At 63.4% G+C, this 16,311-nt stretch overlaps 1 protein-coding gene across 2 annotated transcripts; it reads left to right on the forward strand.

Moving 5' to 3' along the window:
• Positions 1-4,712: 4,712 nt before the first annotated feature.
• GFI1B (growth factor independent 1B transcriptional repressor) lies at positions 4,713-14,790 on the forward strand. Of its 2 annotated transcripts, none has more exons than XM_036022413.1 (7): positions 4,713-4,856; positions 10,211-10,328; positions 10,730-10,867; positions 11,278-11,549; positions 12,135-12,272; positions 13,160-13,424; positions 13,972-14,790. In XM_036022413.1, the coding sequence occupies exons 2-7, from the start codon at positions 10,229-10,231 to the stop codon at positions 14,148-14,150; spliced, it is 1,092 nt and encodes a 363-aa protein (XP_035878306.1). In that variant the 5' UTR covers positions 4,713-4,856; positions 10,211-10,228; the 3' UTR covers positions 14,151-14,790. The 2 variants fall into 2 exon arrangements, with proteins under 2 accessions (XP_035878306.1, XP_028381026.1); XM_028525225.2 differs by having other exon boundaries at positions 4,720-4,856; positions 13,259-13,424.
• The last annotated feature ends 1,521 nt before the right edge of the window (positions 14,791-16,311 follow it).

The raw sequence follows: 16,311 nt of genomic DNA on the forward strand, positions 1-16,311 counted from the left end.
CCGGAGGACAGAAGGTTGAGTTCACAGGCCGAGGGAGATTTTGTCCAACTGTGTGGGATGCCGCAGCAGAGGGGCAATAAAGATTATTTTTAGTAATAAAGATTTGTTTGAATTCAGCCCTGGCTGGTGTGGCTCAGTGGCTTGAGTGCTGGCCTGCCACGCAAAGGGTCGCCAGTTCGATTCCCAGTCGTGCATTGCACATGCCTGGGCTGTAGGCCAGGTCCCCAGTAGGGGGCGCTCAAGAGGCAACTACACATTATTTCTCTCCCTCTCTTTCTCCCTCCCTTCCCCTCTAAGAATAAATAAATAAAGTCTTTTAAAAAATATTTGTTTGAATTCAGAAACATTATATGCATTATGAGAGGGAGACCTGGAAAGGCAGGAGGAGGGAGGGGGCAGGGGAAGAGGGAGAGAAAGGAGGGTGGGAGGCATGGGAGGGGAAAACGAAATACACGCAGGACAGGGTGTATATTCTATTTTCTTCCTCCTCCAATCGTGTATGACTTTTGTAATTTAAGCAGCAATTAGATACACGGGATAGATGACAGATACATACACACACAATTTTGTGTTTTCAGCTCTTTGCCGGAGGAAAAGGTGGCAGGAGCGCCACCTCGTGGTGGCGTAGTGAATTGCGTCCTCCGGCGGAGCGCGAGCACCTGGATCGGGAGAGGAGGGAGTGCGCAGGACGGTCCCATCCCTCAGCACCAGGCAGCATTTGCAAGCAGGGTCCCCTCCACCTCTGCCTGCAACTCCTGGCAAGGAGGCTGGGTTTGGAAAGAGCTCTGCAATCTCCCTAAGGAACTGAGTCACAGCAGGACAGAGTATGGGGGCTTTTCTGGCACCAAGAGGCAGGTAGAGGAGGCTGGCCCCAGGGTGCACCCCCATGCTCACCCCCAATGCACGACCCACCCGGTCCATCCTTGTGTTCCCCGGGCAGGTGGGCTCAGCTCGTGTTTGCTGCTTTCCTCACTCTGTGGCCATTCCCGGCCAAGGCCACAGAGACGCCCAAGGTCACACAGCTAATGCCGGCTGCTCCTGGACCCTGCTGCTCCCCCAGCCCAGCACAGGCACCCCCTCATCGCCCTTGGAGCTGTTGAAACACTCCTGTAGGTGCCTGAGACGTGTCCTCAGAGGGCAGGGCTCCACACCCTGCCCGCCACTGGCCCTTGCTGGCAGTGGGTCCCATTTATTCAGCCTGACCAAGGTTCCTGCAGGCCAGCCTGGTACGGGTCAGTCGGTGCCAGTGCCCCGCTGAGAGAGAACGTGCCCGCCCTGGGGGAGCTGCTGGTCTCGCTGAGAAGCAGCTGAGTGTCCGAGACGGGCACGGCAAGGCTGGAATCCAAGGGTTGTCTCGGGGGAGGTGGGTCCTTTAGACCACAGGTGACCCCCAGGGATGCAGGGAGTCTGGGAAAAATCTCCCTGGGGCAGCTTCCTGAGAGCTGCATTGGGCTGTGAAGGAGGAGACTGAAGAGAGAGAACATCCTGGACAGGGAAACAAACAAACAAAAAAAACCCACAAAAGGCAGGAGCTGGGATTTGGCCCCAAGGCAGAACCCAGCATCTTCAGGGGACAATGAGAAGACAGTTAGAAGGTAGGAGGCGGGAGCTAGGGCCCCAAGCACCTTTCCAGCCTTATTCTCTGGGGTAAAAACTGCTCTTTCCTCCGGAGCTCATCCCTTTCTCCCCTCTCCACATCCCTGAGTGTAGTTTTGGCAGGAGGGTCAGCCAGCCCTGGCCAGTGAGAGACCCGAACCCTGTGGGAAGACCCAGGAGCTAGGCCGCCGTGCAGGTGGAGGGGACAGCACGTGCCAATGTCCCCAGGCAGAAGTGAATGCGGCGCAGACACTATCCTTTGAGCGTCTGGATCCAGCCGCGCCTGACAACGCAGAAACCTACAGGGCATGGGAACCAACTGTGCTGTGGTTATCAGGCTGGTTCAGTCGGGTTTCTGCAACCGGCCGACCTCCGTGGGAGGACCCTGGAAGAGCTCCGGCTCTGCAGACCACCGAGTGCGAGGCTCTGACGCGGAGATGTCGGCCCTGTTAGGCGTAGGGAGGTCACTGAGGCTGTTTGAACGGGGACACGATCCCTTCCAGCCCACTTCTCATTCTTTTCTGGGCTCCTCTCTCCGGCGTCCCCTCCTCCCCTCTCCTTCCTGGGTCTCCCCCGGCCACCCAGACTGCACTCAGCCGCCTCCAGCTCTCTGCACCTGGTGCCCATCCTTTTAGGCTTCCTCCCCTGCTGTCCTTGTCCCGGTGTCCTCGGCCTGACGTGGACGCAGATGCCGCTTCCTTCGTGGGCGCTGCCCAACCCCCCTCCCCTCCTTTGCATGCTGTGTTTACACCGCAGCGGTTTCACCCCAAATTGTACCTTTTGTGCCTCGGGGGCACTCTGTCCCACCTACAGACCAGGAAGCAGCTCCTCTGGCTGCTGTTTCAGGGCCCGGCGTCCGGCACCCCAATAAACAGGTATTAGCTGGGGGAGCCTTGTGGACTGAGTGTCTGTGCCTCCCCGCCATTCACACACTGAAGCCGACTCCAGTTTGATGGCATTCGGAAGCTGGGCCTTGGGGTGACTAGGTTTGGTTGAGCTCACGAGGGTGGGGCCCCCACAGTGGGATTAGCGCCCTTATGGCAGGAGAGAGGGAGGCAGCCGCTCGCTCCCTCTGCCGCAGGAGTGAGGACTAGCAAGAAGGTGGCTGGCTGGGAGCCAGGAGGCTTGTCCTCATGAGAAACTGAGCCTGCTGGCACCTTGACCTTGGACTTCCCAGGCTCTGGGAGAACAAGTGTTGTTTGCATTGCCCAGACTATGGGATTTTGTTGTGGCTGCCAGAGCTAAGACAGGGAGGCGGGGGTGGGGAGGGGAAGGAGGAACCTGGTGTAGGCAAGGGGCCAGCAGTAACTGAATGAAGTAATGAAGTAATGAAGTAATGAATTAACGAACAGGCACAGGGGTGCTGAACGAATGAGCCCTCGGGGCAGACGCAATCACTGCACCTCACTCGGAGGGCTGTGTGCTCGGACCCAGCAGGCAGCCCTGGAGGGGCCCGGAGGGCTGGGGCTGGAGGCCTGGACGCTTCTCCAGCGACAGCCTGTCTCTGCCTCCAGGCTGGGGTCCTGGTCCGGGAAGGGGATCCCTGAGTTGGTGTCTCAAGGGGGAAGAACCGCTGAACTGTACATGCCCCAGGTCATAGCTTCACGCTAGAAAGTACCCCAAAACTCAATGTCCCGACTAGATGAAACCGAACGCCCACCTGGAGAAAGCGACGGGTGAGGTGAACCGTGGACCCATCCCATTCACGCTGCTCACAGAAGCCCCGGGGGAGTGTGGGATGCCCTTGAATGAAACAACACCCGGGAGAAAGCGGTTCACAGCAGCGAGAGGTGGACGAGTGTGGGTAACGACTCGGCGAGAACGTGAGGAAACGGACTCGTCGAGTGATGGGACAATTTTCCCCCCAGTGTCCTTGAATTATTTTTTCAAGTTTTCTGCATAATTTCAACTGGTTTTAGTTGACTGTTGGCAATGTGCAAAATCCAAAGAATATTCCGGATGTTTGCACTGGAAGCATCTCTCCAGCAAGAGAAGAGACCCAGGGCTGGGGCAATGGTCCCCGTGAGTGGCCTGCGGTCGGCCCCCAACCCCCGCCACTCCCCGACCTCCACAACCTCACGTGGGCTGGGTGACCACGTCCAGGCCGGCATGGACCTCACCCCAAACCCCCTCTCCCCCAGCTGGACCTTGGACTCTCACCTCCAGCCGGGGCTTCCCGTCCCCAAACTTGTTTTCTTTGGGAGGGAAACCCGATCTCCCTCCCGGCACAGGGCTGGAAGGGCATGCAAATCACCCTAACAGTGCCCGTTTTGTGAGCCCCTGTCTTACGCAAAACTTCCTCCTGAAATAAATTACTCATCCCGTCCGCCGCTGGGGGGCCGAGGGGGCGAAGGTGGGGGGAACGATCAGGGAATGGGGCTCGGTGCCCAAAAGGGATAAAATGTCCCATCCACGCTTTCCGCCGGGTGAGCGGGGACGCCCTGGAGGCCCCCTCGGACCTCCCCAGTCTCCTCCGTGGCCACCAGGTGGCGGCACACGCAGGCCCTGGCGCCCGAGCGTGGCCCCGCTGACTTCCCTGCCGCACCTGACTCTGTTCCTTCACGCCGCCGTCCAGGGCCACGTCTAGGGAGGCGTGAATTTGACTTTTGTTCTCAAGGGCGACCTCTGCGACCTCTGCGAGGACAGAAGGGTGTGTCTCTAAGAGGGTCTGCCACTGCTCGTAGCCAAGTGCTTTGTAGCCGAGTGCCTCCCTGCCGGGGGCTGTTGAACTGGCGGGAGAAGAAAAGGCGCAGGAGGGGAGGAGGGGAGGAGGGAAGGAGGGAAGGAAAGAAGGAAAAAGAAAGAAGGAAAAAAGAAAACCTTGAAAGAAGTTCTCGATACAAAATCAGTAAATGTTTCGATTCAACTCTAATCTCTAAAATGTAGTACGTGAGCCGTCACTGTCTTTGCCTCCGATGCCACCCAGACTTTTCCGGAGAGCGAATGCCGCCCCGGGGGCCGGCCGGAGGGAGCCGGGGTTCGCAGCAGCGCGTGGGGAGCCCGGTCCTGGGAGGCTTTGATAAGCAAATACAGCCCCGCTCGCTCGCTATTGGCTGTCCCCTCGCCGCCAGATTTTGACAAATAATCAGATTGAAAATCAGGGAGGGGAACGGGAGGGGGAGGGAAAAAAAAAAACCAGTGAGAGCGAGAGAAGAAAAAAAAGGAGAAGTATCTGTTTGTGCAGAGAGTCACCGAGTGGACGGGGTGGAGCAGCGAGCTTCCCGCCGCGGCGCCCGGACCGGACCGGACGGGACAGGTGAGTGCGGAGGGAGGGCCTTGCGCCCCCGCCTCCGCGCCTCCGTTTGCCGGTCTGGCGTCCAGGCGGGTGCCCTGGTCCCCGAGGCCGTTCCAGACAGAGTGAGGTGGGCTCCCAATCTCCCCAGGGGGACCTGGCCTTCCGCCCCTCGAGCCCCGGGGGAGAAGCGGCGGTGAGCGGCGGCTGGGAGCCGGCGCGGGAACGCAACCACCCTTCCCAAAACTCAGTCTTGGCTGGCAGGGATCGCCTGCCCGCACAGTGTCACACCCACACCCCAGTGGCCCCAAGGACCCGGGCAGGGCACCCTGTGGCGTGGCGTGACACAGGCTGAGGGCCTGAGTTGGGGGTCCCCCCTGTCAGGCACAAACTGACCGGTCCCCTGGGTACTGGGAGCCCTTCTCCATGTATAAGCCAGCCTGGGATGGAGAGACCGCTGGAGGGAGTCCCACGGCCCCCCGAGTTCCCCCACGCTGCGTGGGGCGCCCTCCCACCCAGCCTGCTGAGGGGACAGGGGCGGCTGCCCTCTCCACCTCCCCCCAGCCTCCAGGAGCAGTCGGACCGTAGATGGGGAACTGGGGTCACAGCCTCTTCTACCTTTTTGGGGGGAAAAAAACAAACCAGGTTGGAGTCTGGGCGGCTGGGGTGAGGTGCGCGCTCTGACGACATGGGCTTGCAGGGGGGGAGTGGGCATTCCACGAGGTTGCCGTGGGCAGGTGCCTCTGTGCTTTTCTCTGGGGAACAGCCCAGGGCTTCTGTGAGACCTGGGGGCACAGGGTTCATTGCCAGTCCCGGGACACGGAGCGGGCAGAAGCCGGCTGAGCTCACCCGCGCTCCTGGGCTCCTGGCGCGCTGCCCAGCGGGCTGTGAGAAGAGGTCTTCCGTCTCGGGGAAGTGGCGGGTCCCTGGTCCTCAGAGCCGGCGCCCAGGGGCTCTGCGGATGAGAGGAGGGGGTGAGGGAGGTCCCTTCCAGCTCCGATTCATGCTGCCTTCCCCACGGAAAGTTCTTGGAGAGCGTCAGAAAGCTCCTGGGGTTTGGTGTGACGGATGGGGTCGCTCAAAACTGGGGCAGACCTGTTTCTGGGGGCTTTTAGGAGGATGGGGGGTCGTGGGGGGCTGCTCAGTGGAGAACACGAGGACTCCTCCCTACAGCTCTGGGGCCAGACGGCCGGGACGATAGCCCGATCATGTCCCTGGGACCCAGCCTCTCTCCCCTCTCCAGAAACAGCGGGAAGCCTCGCCCCACTCTCTCCCTCAGTCCAGAGGCCGGCTCTCGGCCCGGCCCGTGTGTCCTCCAGGGGCTCAGAGCAGTGGGAGCCGTCCCGGCCTCCCGTTCAGAAATGCTCGGGACGTGCTTCATTCGCTCACTTTTGTTTTCACTGAGACAAAACAGAGCTGACATGAAACCGGCCGTTTTACGCGGGCGGCTCCGCGGCACGAAGCCTACCCACACGGTCGCACAGCCACCGCCGCCCCCACCCCCCCACCGCCCGGGCACAGAGCTGCCTCCACCTGGTGAGACTGAAACTTTTGTGCATTAAACAGTAACCCGCCGCGCCCCGCCCCCGGCCCCTGGAGACCACCGTTCTCCTCTCGGTCTCAGTGGGTTCGCCTACTGGAGACGCCGCGTATGAGTAGACCCAAGGTTCTGTCCCCCTGCGACATTCCCTGTCATCATGCTTGTTCCACTCGGCAGACTGTCCTCCCCTTTCGCCCACACCGTAGCAGGTGTCAGGGGTCCCTTCCTTCCTAAGGCTGAGCAGTATTTGCCCAGATGGAGGTGTGGCGTTCATTTGCCATCCGCTGGCGGACACTGGGGTCGCTTCCACCCTCCGGTTGTCCTGCGTGTGCCGCTGTGAACTGGGGTGTGCCGGTATCTGCTCGCGCCCCTGCTCTCAGTTCCTTTGGGGGGGCACCCAGAAATCGATTCACTCACTTGTTTAAAGAGAGATTGTATTTACTTGCTTTTAGACAGCGGTGAAGGGAGGGAGAAAGAGAAGGAGAGAAGTATCAGTGCGTAAGAGATGCATGGATCCGTTGCCTCTCACGCCCCTCACTGGGGACCTGGTGTGTAACCCAGGCATGCGCCCTGACCGGGAATCGAACCAGCGACCTTTCAGTTCACAGGCCGGTGCTCCGTCCACGGAGCCACGGAGCTACACCAGCTGGGGGCTGCTTCACTTGCTTTTGGCGTTGCCTTCTCCGAACGTAGGGAGAAACGCCTGAGAACGCCTTCCAAGTTTCTGATGGAAGCAGTGCCTCCTCCCCTACCGCGGCTGGGCCCACTTCCCCTCCTCCTACCTGGAAAGGGCTTCTGTTTGTTTGTGTTTCCCCCAAGTCACGCCTCCACGCACCAGGAAGTCCAAAGGGTCCGCTCCGGCCGCCGCCGCCGCCGCTGAGAAACAGCCGTCTTGCCCAACCCTCCCAAAAGGGGAACCCCAGGGATGCGCTTCTCAGACGAGGTGGGTCCGCGCCGCGCTGCCCGGCAGCAACGGCCGGCCGGCGCGTGGGATGCGAGAGCGAGAGGGAAGTGGAGAAATCTTAGTCCAACCGTCCCCACGAGAGACAGGAAAACCAAGCCCCGCACGAGAGGTGCGGTCCCGCACGAGGTCACAGAATCAGACCCGGGATCCCGGGCCTGTGGCTCCAGCTCCCCCTGGGAGTCGGGGTGCCGGGCACCCCCACCCCACAACCAGGCCAGCTTCCGACGTTTCGGCTGAGATTCTGACTCAGGGTCGGGACCCTCTATCAGGGTTGGGGTTTTTCTGAGAGATGTTAACAGTGAGTCTCTTTCCGGAGTCCGATACCATCGAGGTCTCTGTTTTATGAAGAAATCTTAGCCGTCTTTCACAATCTCTGCGTGCACCTCTGTCTCCCGACGGGTTCCTGTGAATCAAAACGGCGTAGTTGTCGTTGTTAATTAACTACCCTATAGGTGACTGGTTCCTGTTTTTTTTTTTTTTTAAACTCAGGTAACAGGGGTCAAAGGGAAGTTCTCTGGGTGCAGCGGGCCGCAGGGTGAGCTCCTGAATCTGAGAGCGTCATTGTTCGTCTGTCCGGCGCCTCCCCGGGCCCCAGGCCCAAGGGGAGACCAGAGCTTCCCACGGCAAATCTGTTCTCTCACCTGCCTCTTACCTGCCTCTCACCAGAACCCTTCCGGGCCTGACATGGGGCCTCTGGGCCCCGGCAAAGACGCAAAGATCAGGGCAGTTGGGTCATTCCAGCCACCAGCCTCCGCCGGCAGTGCCGGCAGCATGGCGGCACAGGCCCGACCTGGTCTCTCCCAGCCTCAGTTTACCCCTGGGACCCAGGAAGACAGTCACGGTTCCCCTTGCCCCGTGCATGTTGGATTGGGTGACATAACGCACCCAGGGAGCTTTAAACGCAGTCCTGCCTCCCTGGGTGCCTGGGGCTGGGTGACCATGTCCCGCCTGCTCCCCCTCGCTCGGCCCTGGGATCGGCTCTCGGCCTTGGTTTCCCTCTGCGAAATGGGGTGATAGCGACTCGGCTCACGGGTCAGGGTCAGCAGAGCTGAGACGCAGCAGGTCGAGGCTGTGAGGAACTCCGGGGTTCAAGTGCTTTAGGGGTTCATAGGCTTTAATGCCTGCCTTCAGCTCCGGTGGGTAACTATGAAACACCACGTGAAAGACAAAATCGTTTGAAAGGGAGATTGACCGTGGCCTTGGGAGGCTCCCACAGGGCGCAGGGGTCTCCTCTCAGACTGCTCAGGGTCTGCTTCAGTGCGTTCCTCCCCGCAGCCCAGGGCCAGAAGGGGGAAGGAAGGGGGCTGTGGGGAGCCCTTCCCCCTGGGTGGAAGGGAGGAGGCAGGAAGAGACTGTCCCCAGGAGATAAGGCCGCCGCGGGCTGCCCGGCCAGCCTGGGCAGCCCCATGAGGTCAAAATCTGACAGCGGCCTTCAAGTCCCAACCCGTTCATTTCAGAGCCCGCGGCGGAGGGGCCTGGGGTGGGGCCCTGCTCCCTTGGGCTGGCCGCCACCCTCCGAGGGTGCCCGTGAGGGCCAGCCCTGGGCACGGGATGCGGTGAGGCCGGACAGCACACAGCCATGCAGCCCGGGCACCACGCCTGGCACGTCGCACGCTTGTCCGCGATAAACAAGGGTCCTTTCCTGCCCCGGCGATCCCGGGAAGCCTGGCTGTGGTCCCATTTAGCAGATCTGCCCACTGAGGCACACAGCAAGGAGGGCCCAGCCTGGGCTGGCCCCAGGTAGGGCAGGGGGGCTGCAGCCCACACTCCTGAGGCCACCGGGATCTCTGGGCACAGCTGGGGGCCCTCTTCTGCCTGGCCAGGGCCATCCCCGGGGTGACTGACTCTTCAGGTCTGTTCTGCAGGCAGGACTCCGGGCTGCCCTGTCTAATCTTCCTCCCCCAGAGGGCGGCCCGCCACCCGGGGCCTTATCAGACACTCAGAGCCGCGTCACCCCCTTCCCGCGCTTGGCCCTATCTGCCCTGCAGCCCCAGGGCGAGGGCGGGGGCGGGGGGGGGGGGCTCCTCCTCGAGACCTGGGTGCCTGTCTCACAGAAAAGGGAACAGGCCCAGAGAGGTTAAGTATCTGCCCCACGCTGCACAGCAGGTGAGCTGGGATGCTAACCCAGGAGCCTCTGACTCCACACCCTGAGTGGAGACCGCCCCTCTCCGAGACCCCTGGAGGCCGGGCCGACCAGGATGCAATGATCTCCCTGGATGTGAGCCCACAGGGTGTCACCTGTGCAGCCCCCCCCCCCCTTCCTCCGCTGCTCCTGGGGCAGCTCGGGCACGCAGGCAGCGGCTGCTGGTCCTGGGGCTTTCTGGAGGTCGGCACGTTCGTTTCCTACCCAGAAGCAGGGAGGAGGTTGGGGTTTGCAGTTGCCGTACGGCAGGTGCCACAGACCAGGCGGCTTAAGACGACAGGACGGTATTCTCTCAGGGTCCGAAGTCTGCGAAACCAAAGTCAAGGTGGCGGCAAGGCCGGGCCTCAGCCGGTGCTCAGGGAGCATGCTGCACGCCTCTCTCCTTCCCTGGCGGCCCCCGGCAATCCTGGGTGTCCGTGGGCTTGTAGCCGCTGCGCCCCAACCTCTGCCCCCTCCCTCCGGGGGCATTCTCCTGTGTGTGTCTGTCTGCGTGCCCGAGTCCCCCACTTCTTACATGAGTATGGGACCTCGGGCCCCCCCCCAAGTCCAGCGTGACCTCACCTGAACTCGGCCGCACCTGCAGAGACCCTGCTTCTACATGAGGTCGCACTCACAGGTCTCGGGTGGACGCTGTTCCGCCCAGGACAGTGCGTTCTGACTTCAGGAGGCGGCTCTACCACACGGCGGGGTGCCACCCCCGCCTCAGCGTCCTCCCCTCTCCCCGTGCAGGTGCAGGGGGGGCGCACGTGGACGATGCCACGCTCCTTCCTGGTGAAGAGCAAGAAGGCGCACACGTACCACCAGCCCCGAGTCCAGGACGATGAGCCAGTCTGGCCCCCTGACCCGAGCCTGGGTAAGTGGGGGGCGCAGGCCGGCCCCCGCTGCACCCCACCCCCGGCTCCCTGACCCTTGTGATAGGGCTGCAGCGGCTCTCTGCCCCCCCTTCTGGGTCTGGGGGCAGGAGGAACTCAGTCCACGTCGCATCGGCTGAATGAATGCACGGATGAATGAATGTCCCGATCCCTCTGAGCCCTGGCGGCAAGGAGAGCTCAGGGCGCGGCTGGCCCTCTGTGGCTTCGGACAAGGACATGTGGGTCCCAAACGGGGTCCGGTCTAGGGCTCCCCTGCCTGGGCGGAGCCCCTGAGTGTGAGCAGCCAGAGGCACCTGCCTCCCCCTCCTCCTGGGGAGGGTCCTGCCCCTGGCTCCCTCCGGGGGCTGCAGCCGGGGGCGCTGATGGTCTCGTCTCCCCACAGGGATCAGGGACCAGGCCCCGAGCAACTACCCCGTCCTCAGCGCCCTGTCACCGAACCAGTGCCTGGACTGGACCAACCTCAAACGGGAGCCAGAGCTGGGGATGGACCAGAGCTTGGCCAGGATGGTCTCAGCACCAGGTACCAGGCCCGAGCACCCCCCACCCCCGCCATTCCAGGGAGGGCCGGGGAGGGGAGGGGATCCTGGGAGCAGGGCCCCTTGGAGTCTCGGGGTCAGGAAGGACAGACAAGGTCGCCTGGACGCTGGGCTCCCGGGCTTCTGCTTGGACCCCTCCTGGGCAGGAGCTTGTCCGGGGGGGGGAGGAGCCCAGCGTGGGGGTCAGAGGGAGCAGCTGGGCGGGCTGATGAAGTGGCATGTGGTGGGGGGCAGTCCGGGGTGGGGGGTCGTCGCTGAGGAGGCACAGGGAGAGCCCGGCGCCCCCACAGTGAGTGCCTGGGACTCACAGGCCGAACCAGCCCCAGCTCACGGCGGGGAGTCGGTGCTCCGTGTTTAAGTGAGTCACCACCACGCACCTGTCCCCCCCCCACAGAAGGTCCTGCTGTGACGCCCCAGCCCCAGGACGGGGACTCGCCCCACTCCGACTCACCCCCGTTCTACAAACCCAGTTTCTCCTGGGACGCCCTGGCCTCATCCTACAGCCACAGCTACCGGCAGGCCCCCTCCACCATGCAGTCCGCCTTCCTGGAGCGCTCCGTCAGCCTGTACGGCAGCCCCCTGGTGCCCAGCGCCGAGCCGCCCTTGGACTTCAGCCTCCGCTACTCCCCGGGCCTGGACACGTACCACTGCATCAAGTGCAGCAAGGTGAGCGGCAGTGGGGGGGTTGTCAGGCCTGTTCTGCCTCTGCCCGCGGCACACGCCGGCCGGCACACGGTGGGGCTTCAGGGTGGGGCCCTCCAGGGCAGCTTGGGCCCCCCGGGGGGGCGGGGTCAGGGATCCACAACACCGCCCCCGTCACCGGTCCTGGAGCCCTGGCCGGGTGTCCGGCCTGGGGCTGAGCTCCTGACACGCACAGGCCCCTGGAGGTGGACTGGGACACAGGGCTGAGCCTCTTGCCCAAGAGCACGTGGCAAGCAGACCTCAGAACCGGGTTCAAAGCCGGCTCCAGCCGACTTTGGTTCTTAGCCACCAGGCCTCCAGGCAGGGCCAGGGGGCTTCCAGAGTCCCTCAGCCCCCGTTCTACCCAGAGGAAACCCAGCCACACGGGGAAGGGGACCTTCCCAGGACACGCAGCACCGGCCAGCAGAATTGGGGGTCCAGGGCTCCTTCTGCAGGCCGCCCCCCACGGCTGGAGTGGGGTGCCGGGGGGCGGGGCACGGCCCTGGGACCCGGGCCCCCCGGCCCCTCCCCCCACACAGCCCCCTGGCCTCATTGCTGCCCCGCCCCCAGGTCTTCTCCACCCCACACGGGCTGGAGGTGCACGTCCGGCGCTCCCACAGCGGGACCCGGCCCTTCGCCTGCGAGGTCTGCGGCAAGACCTTCGGCCACGCGGTGAGCCTGGAGCAGCACACGCACGTCCACTCCCAGGTGGGCCACCGGCCGAGCCCAGCACCCCCGCTTCCCCTCCCACGCCGCGCTGCTCCCGGGAAGCCCAGGGGGCCACAGGCTGGGGGCCCCTCACTGCCTGCCCCGCTCCGAGTCTCCAGTACCCACTGTGAACACCCCTCACCGCCTGATGGGCCAAGCCGGAGGAGCCTCTTGGCCCCGGGCGGGTCCCCGGAGCAGCCCGATGTCTGTGAGGCTCCGGAATGGCCCTGAGGTCAGGGGGGTCAGGGCCAGTGTCCTCACCTTGGCGTCCTGGAGTCGGGCTTGACCGTGCCTTCGCCGCACGCAGCCCCACCGGAGGCAGGAACCCCTTCTTTAGCACCCCGTCCTGGAAAAGCGCCCGCCGCTGCCCCGAGCGCGGACACCTGAGTCGGTAGGGAAGTCTCAGGCGGGAGAAGCAGGAAAGGCTCGCGAGAGCTCGCGTTCATGAGCGCCCCAGTCCTCCCAAGGACCCTGTGAGGTCATGGCCGTGACTCTTCCAGTGGGCAGATGAGGAAACTGAGTCTCAGGGAGGCTGAACAACGTGCTACGGGCAGGTGCCTAGGAAGAAGCAGAAGCCAGACTCAGGCCTCGAGTATTCAGGCCCTTACCCAAACCACCCAGCAGCTCATGGCTGTCCCCGCCCCGGGGAACTCCCCCTGGGGTCAGGGATATGAAATGTGAATCCCCGAAAAAAACGCCCAGATCGGTCGGTCCACCAGTCAGTCAACAAACATGTATTTTGTTGGGGATGCTGTGGAAGTTGTCAGGAAAAATCCCACAGGAGGCTACTCAGGCCCCAAGTCCCAGCCCCTCCTTGGGGGGGAAAGGATTGGGGGACCCTGGGTCCTGTCCTCGAGGCCACCCCAACGGAGTGTCCTGTTCCTCAGGGGATTCCGGCCAGGTCCAGTCCTGCACCCAGCCTGGCCGTCCTGGGTCGCGAGGCCCCGCCTGCGCCTGACCCCCCGGGGCCTCGTTTCCTCCGGCAGGAGCGCAGCTTCGAGTGCCGGATGTGCGGCAAAGCCTTCAAGCGCTCGTCCACCCTGTCCACCCACCTGCTCATCCACTCAGACACGCGGCCCTACCCCTGCCAGTTCTGCGGCAAGCGCTTCCACCAGAAGTCGGACATGAAGAAGCACACCTACATTCACACCGGTGAGGCCGCCGGCCCGAGTGCCAGCCCGGCAGAGCCCCCAAGCGCCCCCACCTCTCACTGTCAGCAGGTCCTGGGGCTTTAGGACAGTGGGGTCAAGTTATGTGCGGGGGGCAGGGGTCCCCCCCACCGGGAGGGCTGGATGCGGTGTATTACTTAAGCTCACCTGATACCTAGAGGAAACACCGGCAGGAAACAGCCAAAGTCGGCAGTGCAGGTCTCTGGGTAGCAGTGAGGCTAGCAGGGGGATTTTTCACTCATTCCTCCCTCCATTCATTCACTCATTCACTCATTCATTTCTCCATTCACTCACTCATTCACTCATTCATTCCTGGCTGCTACCTGCGAGCCTGTTTTGAGCCCGGAGCCGTGCTAGGTTGACAACCCGGATGGACCCGGTCCCTGCCCTGCCCTGCCCTGCCCCGGGTCCAGTCCAGTGGGGGGCGTGGGTGTCGGAGTCCGTGTGGATTGATAGTGAGATAAAGCAAGAACGTTCTGGAGAACCTCCGCAGGGTGCGTGGCCTTGACCCAGTCTCTGCTGCCCCGCAGGCGAGAAGCCGCACAAGTGCCAGGTGTGCGGGAAGGCCTTCAGCCAGAGCTCCAACCTCATCACCCACAGCCGCAAGCACACAGGCTTCAAGCCCTTCAGCTGCGAGCTGTGCACCAAGGGCTTCCAGCGCAAGGTGGACCTGCGGCGGCACCGCGAGAGCCAGCACAACCTCAAGTGAGGCGGCGGCGGCGGCACCCGCACCCAGCCCTGGCCCGCCCAGCCCGAGGTCCTGTCGCCGGGAGGGACGCCGGCCTCACGCACCCAGATCCCAGTCTCCTGGAGGCAGCACTTGATGGGGACCTTCCAGCTTGTTTTCAGACTCACCAAACTGCTGTGTGACGTTGGACAAATTGCTTTCCCTCTCTGGAACAACAGTGCTCCTGCCGTGCAGTGTGGGAGCTGAGCTGAAGGTGGAAAAACTTGGGTACCCTCCACAGGGCAAAGCCAGGGAGGCCAGACGTGGGCAGGGATGCCCTGAACAGACCAGAGCGGGAACCCACAGAGAAGCCGGAACCCCCCCCCGTGTCTTCTGCCCACCACGCTGGCATCTGGCCCCCTGGTTTTAGGGGGCCTATCTCGGGCTGCTGGATCGTCAGATCAGAGCCGCCTCCTGCCCCAGGGTGGGTGCTGAGCACCCCTGTGCTTCAGCCAAACCTGCAGGCTGCCCCCCACTTCCGACCGGCACTCGGCTGGCTCCGGGACAGGGGGTCCAGTTCCGCCATCAGACCCCGGGGCTGCAGAAGCCAGCAGTTACTGTTATCAAATGTCTGTTCCCCTCAACTGCTATAGATGGAAATAAAGACACAGATTTATTTACATTGGACCAGTGTTTATTAAGCGCCTACTGGGTGCAAGTCAGCATACAAGGCTTCGGGGAGGAGCGGTGGGGGGCTTTGAAGAGCATAGACAGCCACAGGGTCTCCTGGGACCAGCTGGGAGAGGGGCGCCCAGCCCGAACAGAGAGGGACTGGACCAGAAGCACCGGCCGCAGCGTGGCAGGCCCACCCACCAGGCAGGGCCCGGTCGGGGCGGCGGGGGCTGTGCTCGGGGCTTCGCACACACGAATTCCTCCTCTCACAGTCCCGGAGGTCCGAAAACCCACCAGGAGTCCCACGGGGCCGAGCTCAAGGTGTCAGGGGGCGCGTTGCCCCTGGCGGCCCCGGGAACACTGGTTCCTCCTCTGACCTCGGGGGCTGCCAAGTTCCTCGGCTTGTGGCCGCTCCCTCCACCCTCCGAGCTGTCCCTGCGTCCCCTCTGATCTGCCTTCACCTCCCTGCCGCCCTCTTGGGAGGACCCTGTGATTGCATGGGGCCCGCCTGGCTGATCCAGGGTCAGCTTCCCGCACTGGGGCCCTCACACCCGTCGCTGTAGTCAGCCAAGCGACGGACAGACCCCGAGACAGCCCCTGCGCCCTGCGTCCTGGCCCTGGGACCTGGCAGTGTCAGCCCCTATGGCACAAGGGACTCAGCAGGTGTGACTGAGGGAGGCCTGGTGCCCCCTCGCTGACCGTGAGACTGGGGGTTGAGCTCCTCCTCCGTAAAACGGTGGGCGTGACCACCCGCCCCGCAGGTCTCTGGGACGGCTCCGGGGTGTGTGCAGCAGTGAGCAGGGACCCGCCCACAGCGAGTACAGGGCCTGCTCCCGCCCCGGAGCCCTGAGCCTGGGCTGGCCGTCTCCTGGGCGGCTCCCCTGTGCTAGCTGGGTGCAGGGTTCCACACACTGCCTCCAACCTGTGCAGAGGGGCGTCCCTCTCCGATTTTACAGAGGGGGCACCTGAGGCTCAGAGAGGTCGGCCAGCGTGCTCAAGGTCACACAGCCGGCGAGTGTGGCGCTGGGACCAGGATACCTGGTTCCAGGTCCAGGACTCCAGGTCCCCATTCGTCTGTCCCCCCAAGGACACCTGCATGGGTTTCCTCTGGTCCTCGCCTCTGCTGGGGCTCCAAGGCCTCATGGGGAAGGGGGTCCCTGGCCCTGGGGTGGGCTGGGCAGGCCCCCTGGCCTATTGCATTCCCGAGGCTCTCCCTGTCTACCTGAGCCAGGGCTCCCCTGCGCAAACCTGTCCAGGGTGTGGAGGGCGGGTGGGGGCGGGGCTCAGGATTTGCCGGGGAAGGCGGTCTGGCCCCCTCAGTGGGCTCCCACCAGTTCACACACCGCAGGCCTGGCCCTTGAAGTCGGAGGAAGAGGGTCCCCAACAGCCAGCACCCCAGAGCCGATGCTGCCCTGGAGACCAGCCGCTCCCACCTCCTCCGTCCATGGGGACCAGGAAGCCCAGGCCGGGAAAGGACCTGCCTAAAGCCACACAATGGGCCGGCCTGGAATGGCTCCTGGCCCGGGGTGAG

The sequence above is a fragment of the Phyllostomus discolor genome, chromosome 3 (assembly GCF_004126475.2).
Source record: "Phyllostomus discolor isolate MPI-MPIP mPhyDis1 chromosome 3, mPhyDis1.pri.v3, whole genome shotgun sequence".
Lineage (NCBI taxonomy): Eukaryota > Metazoa > Chordata > Mammalia > Chiroptera > Phyllostomidae > Phyllostomus > Phyllostomus discolor.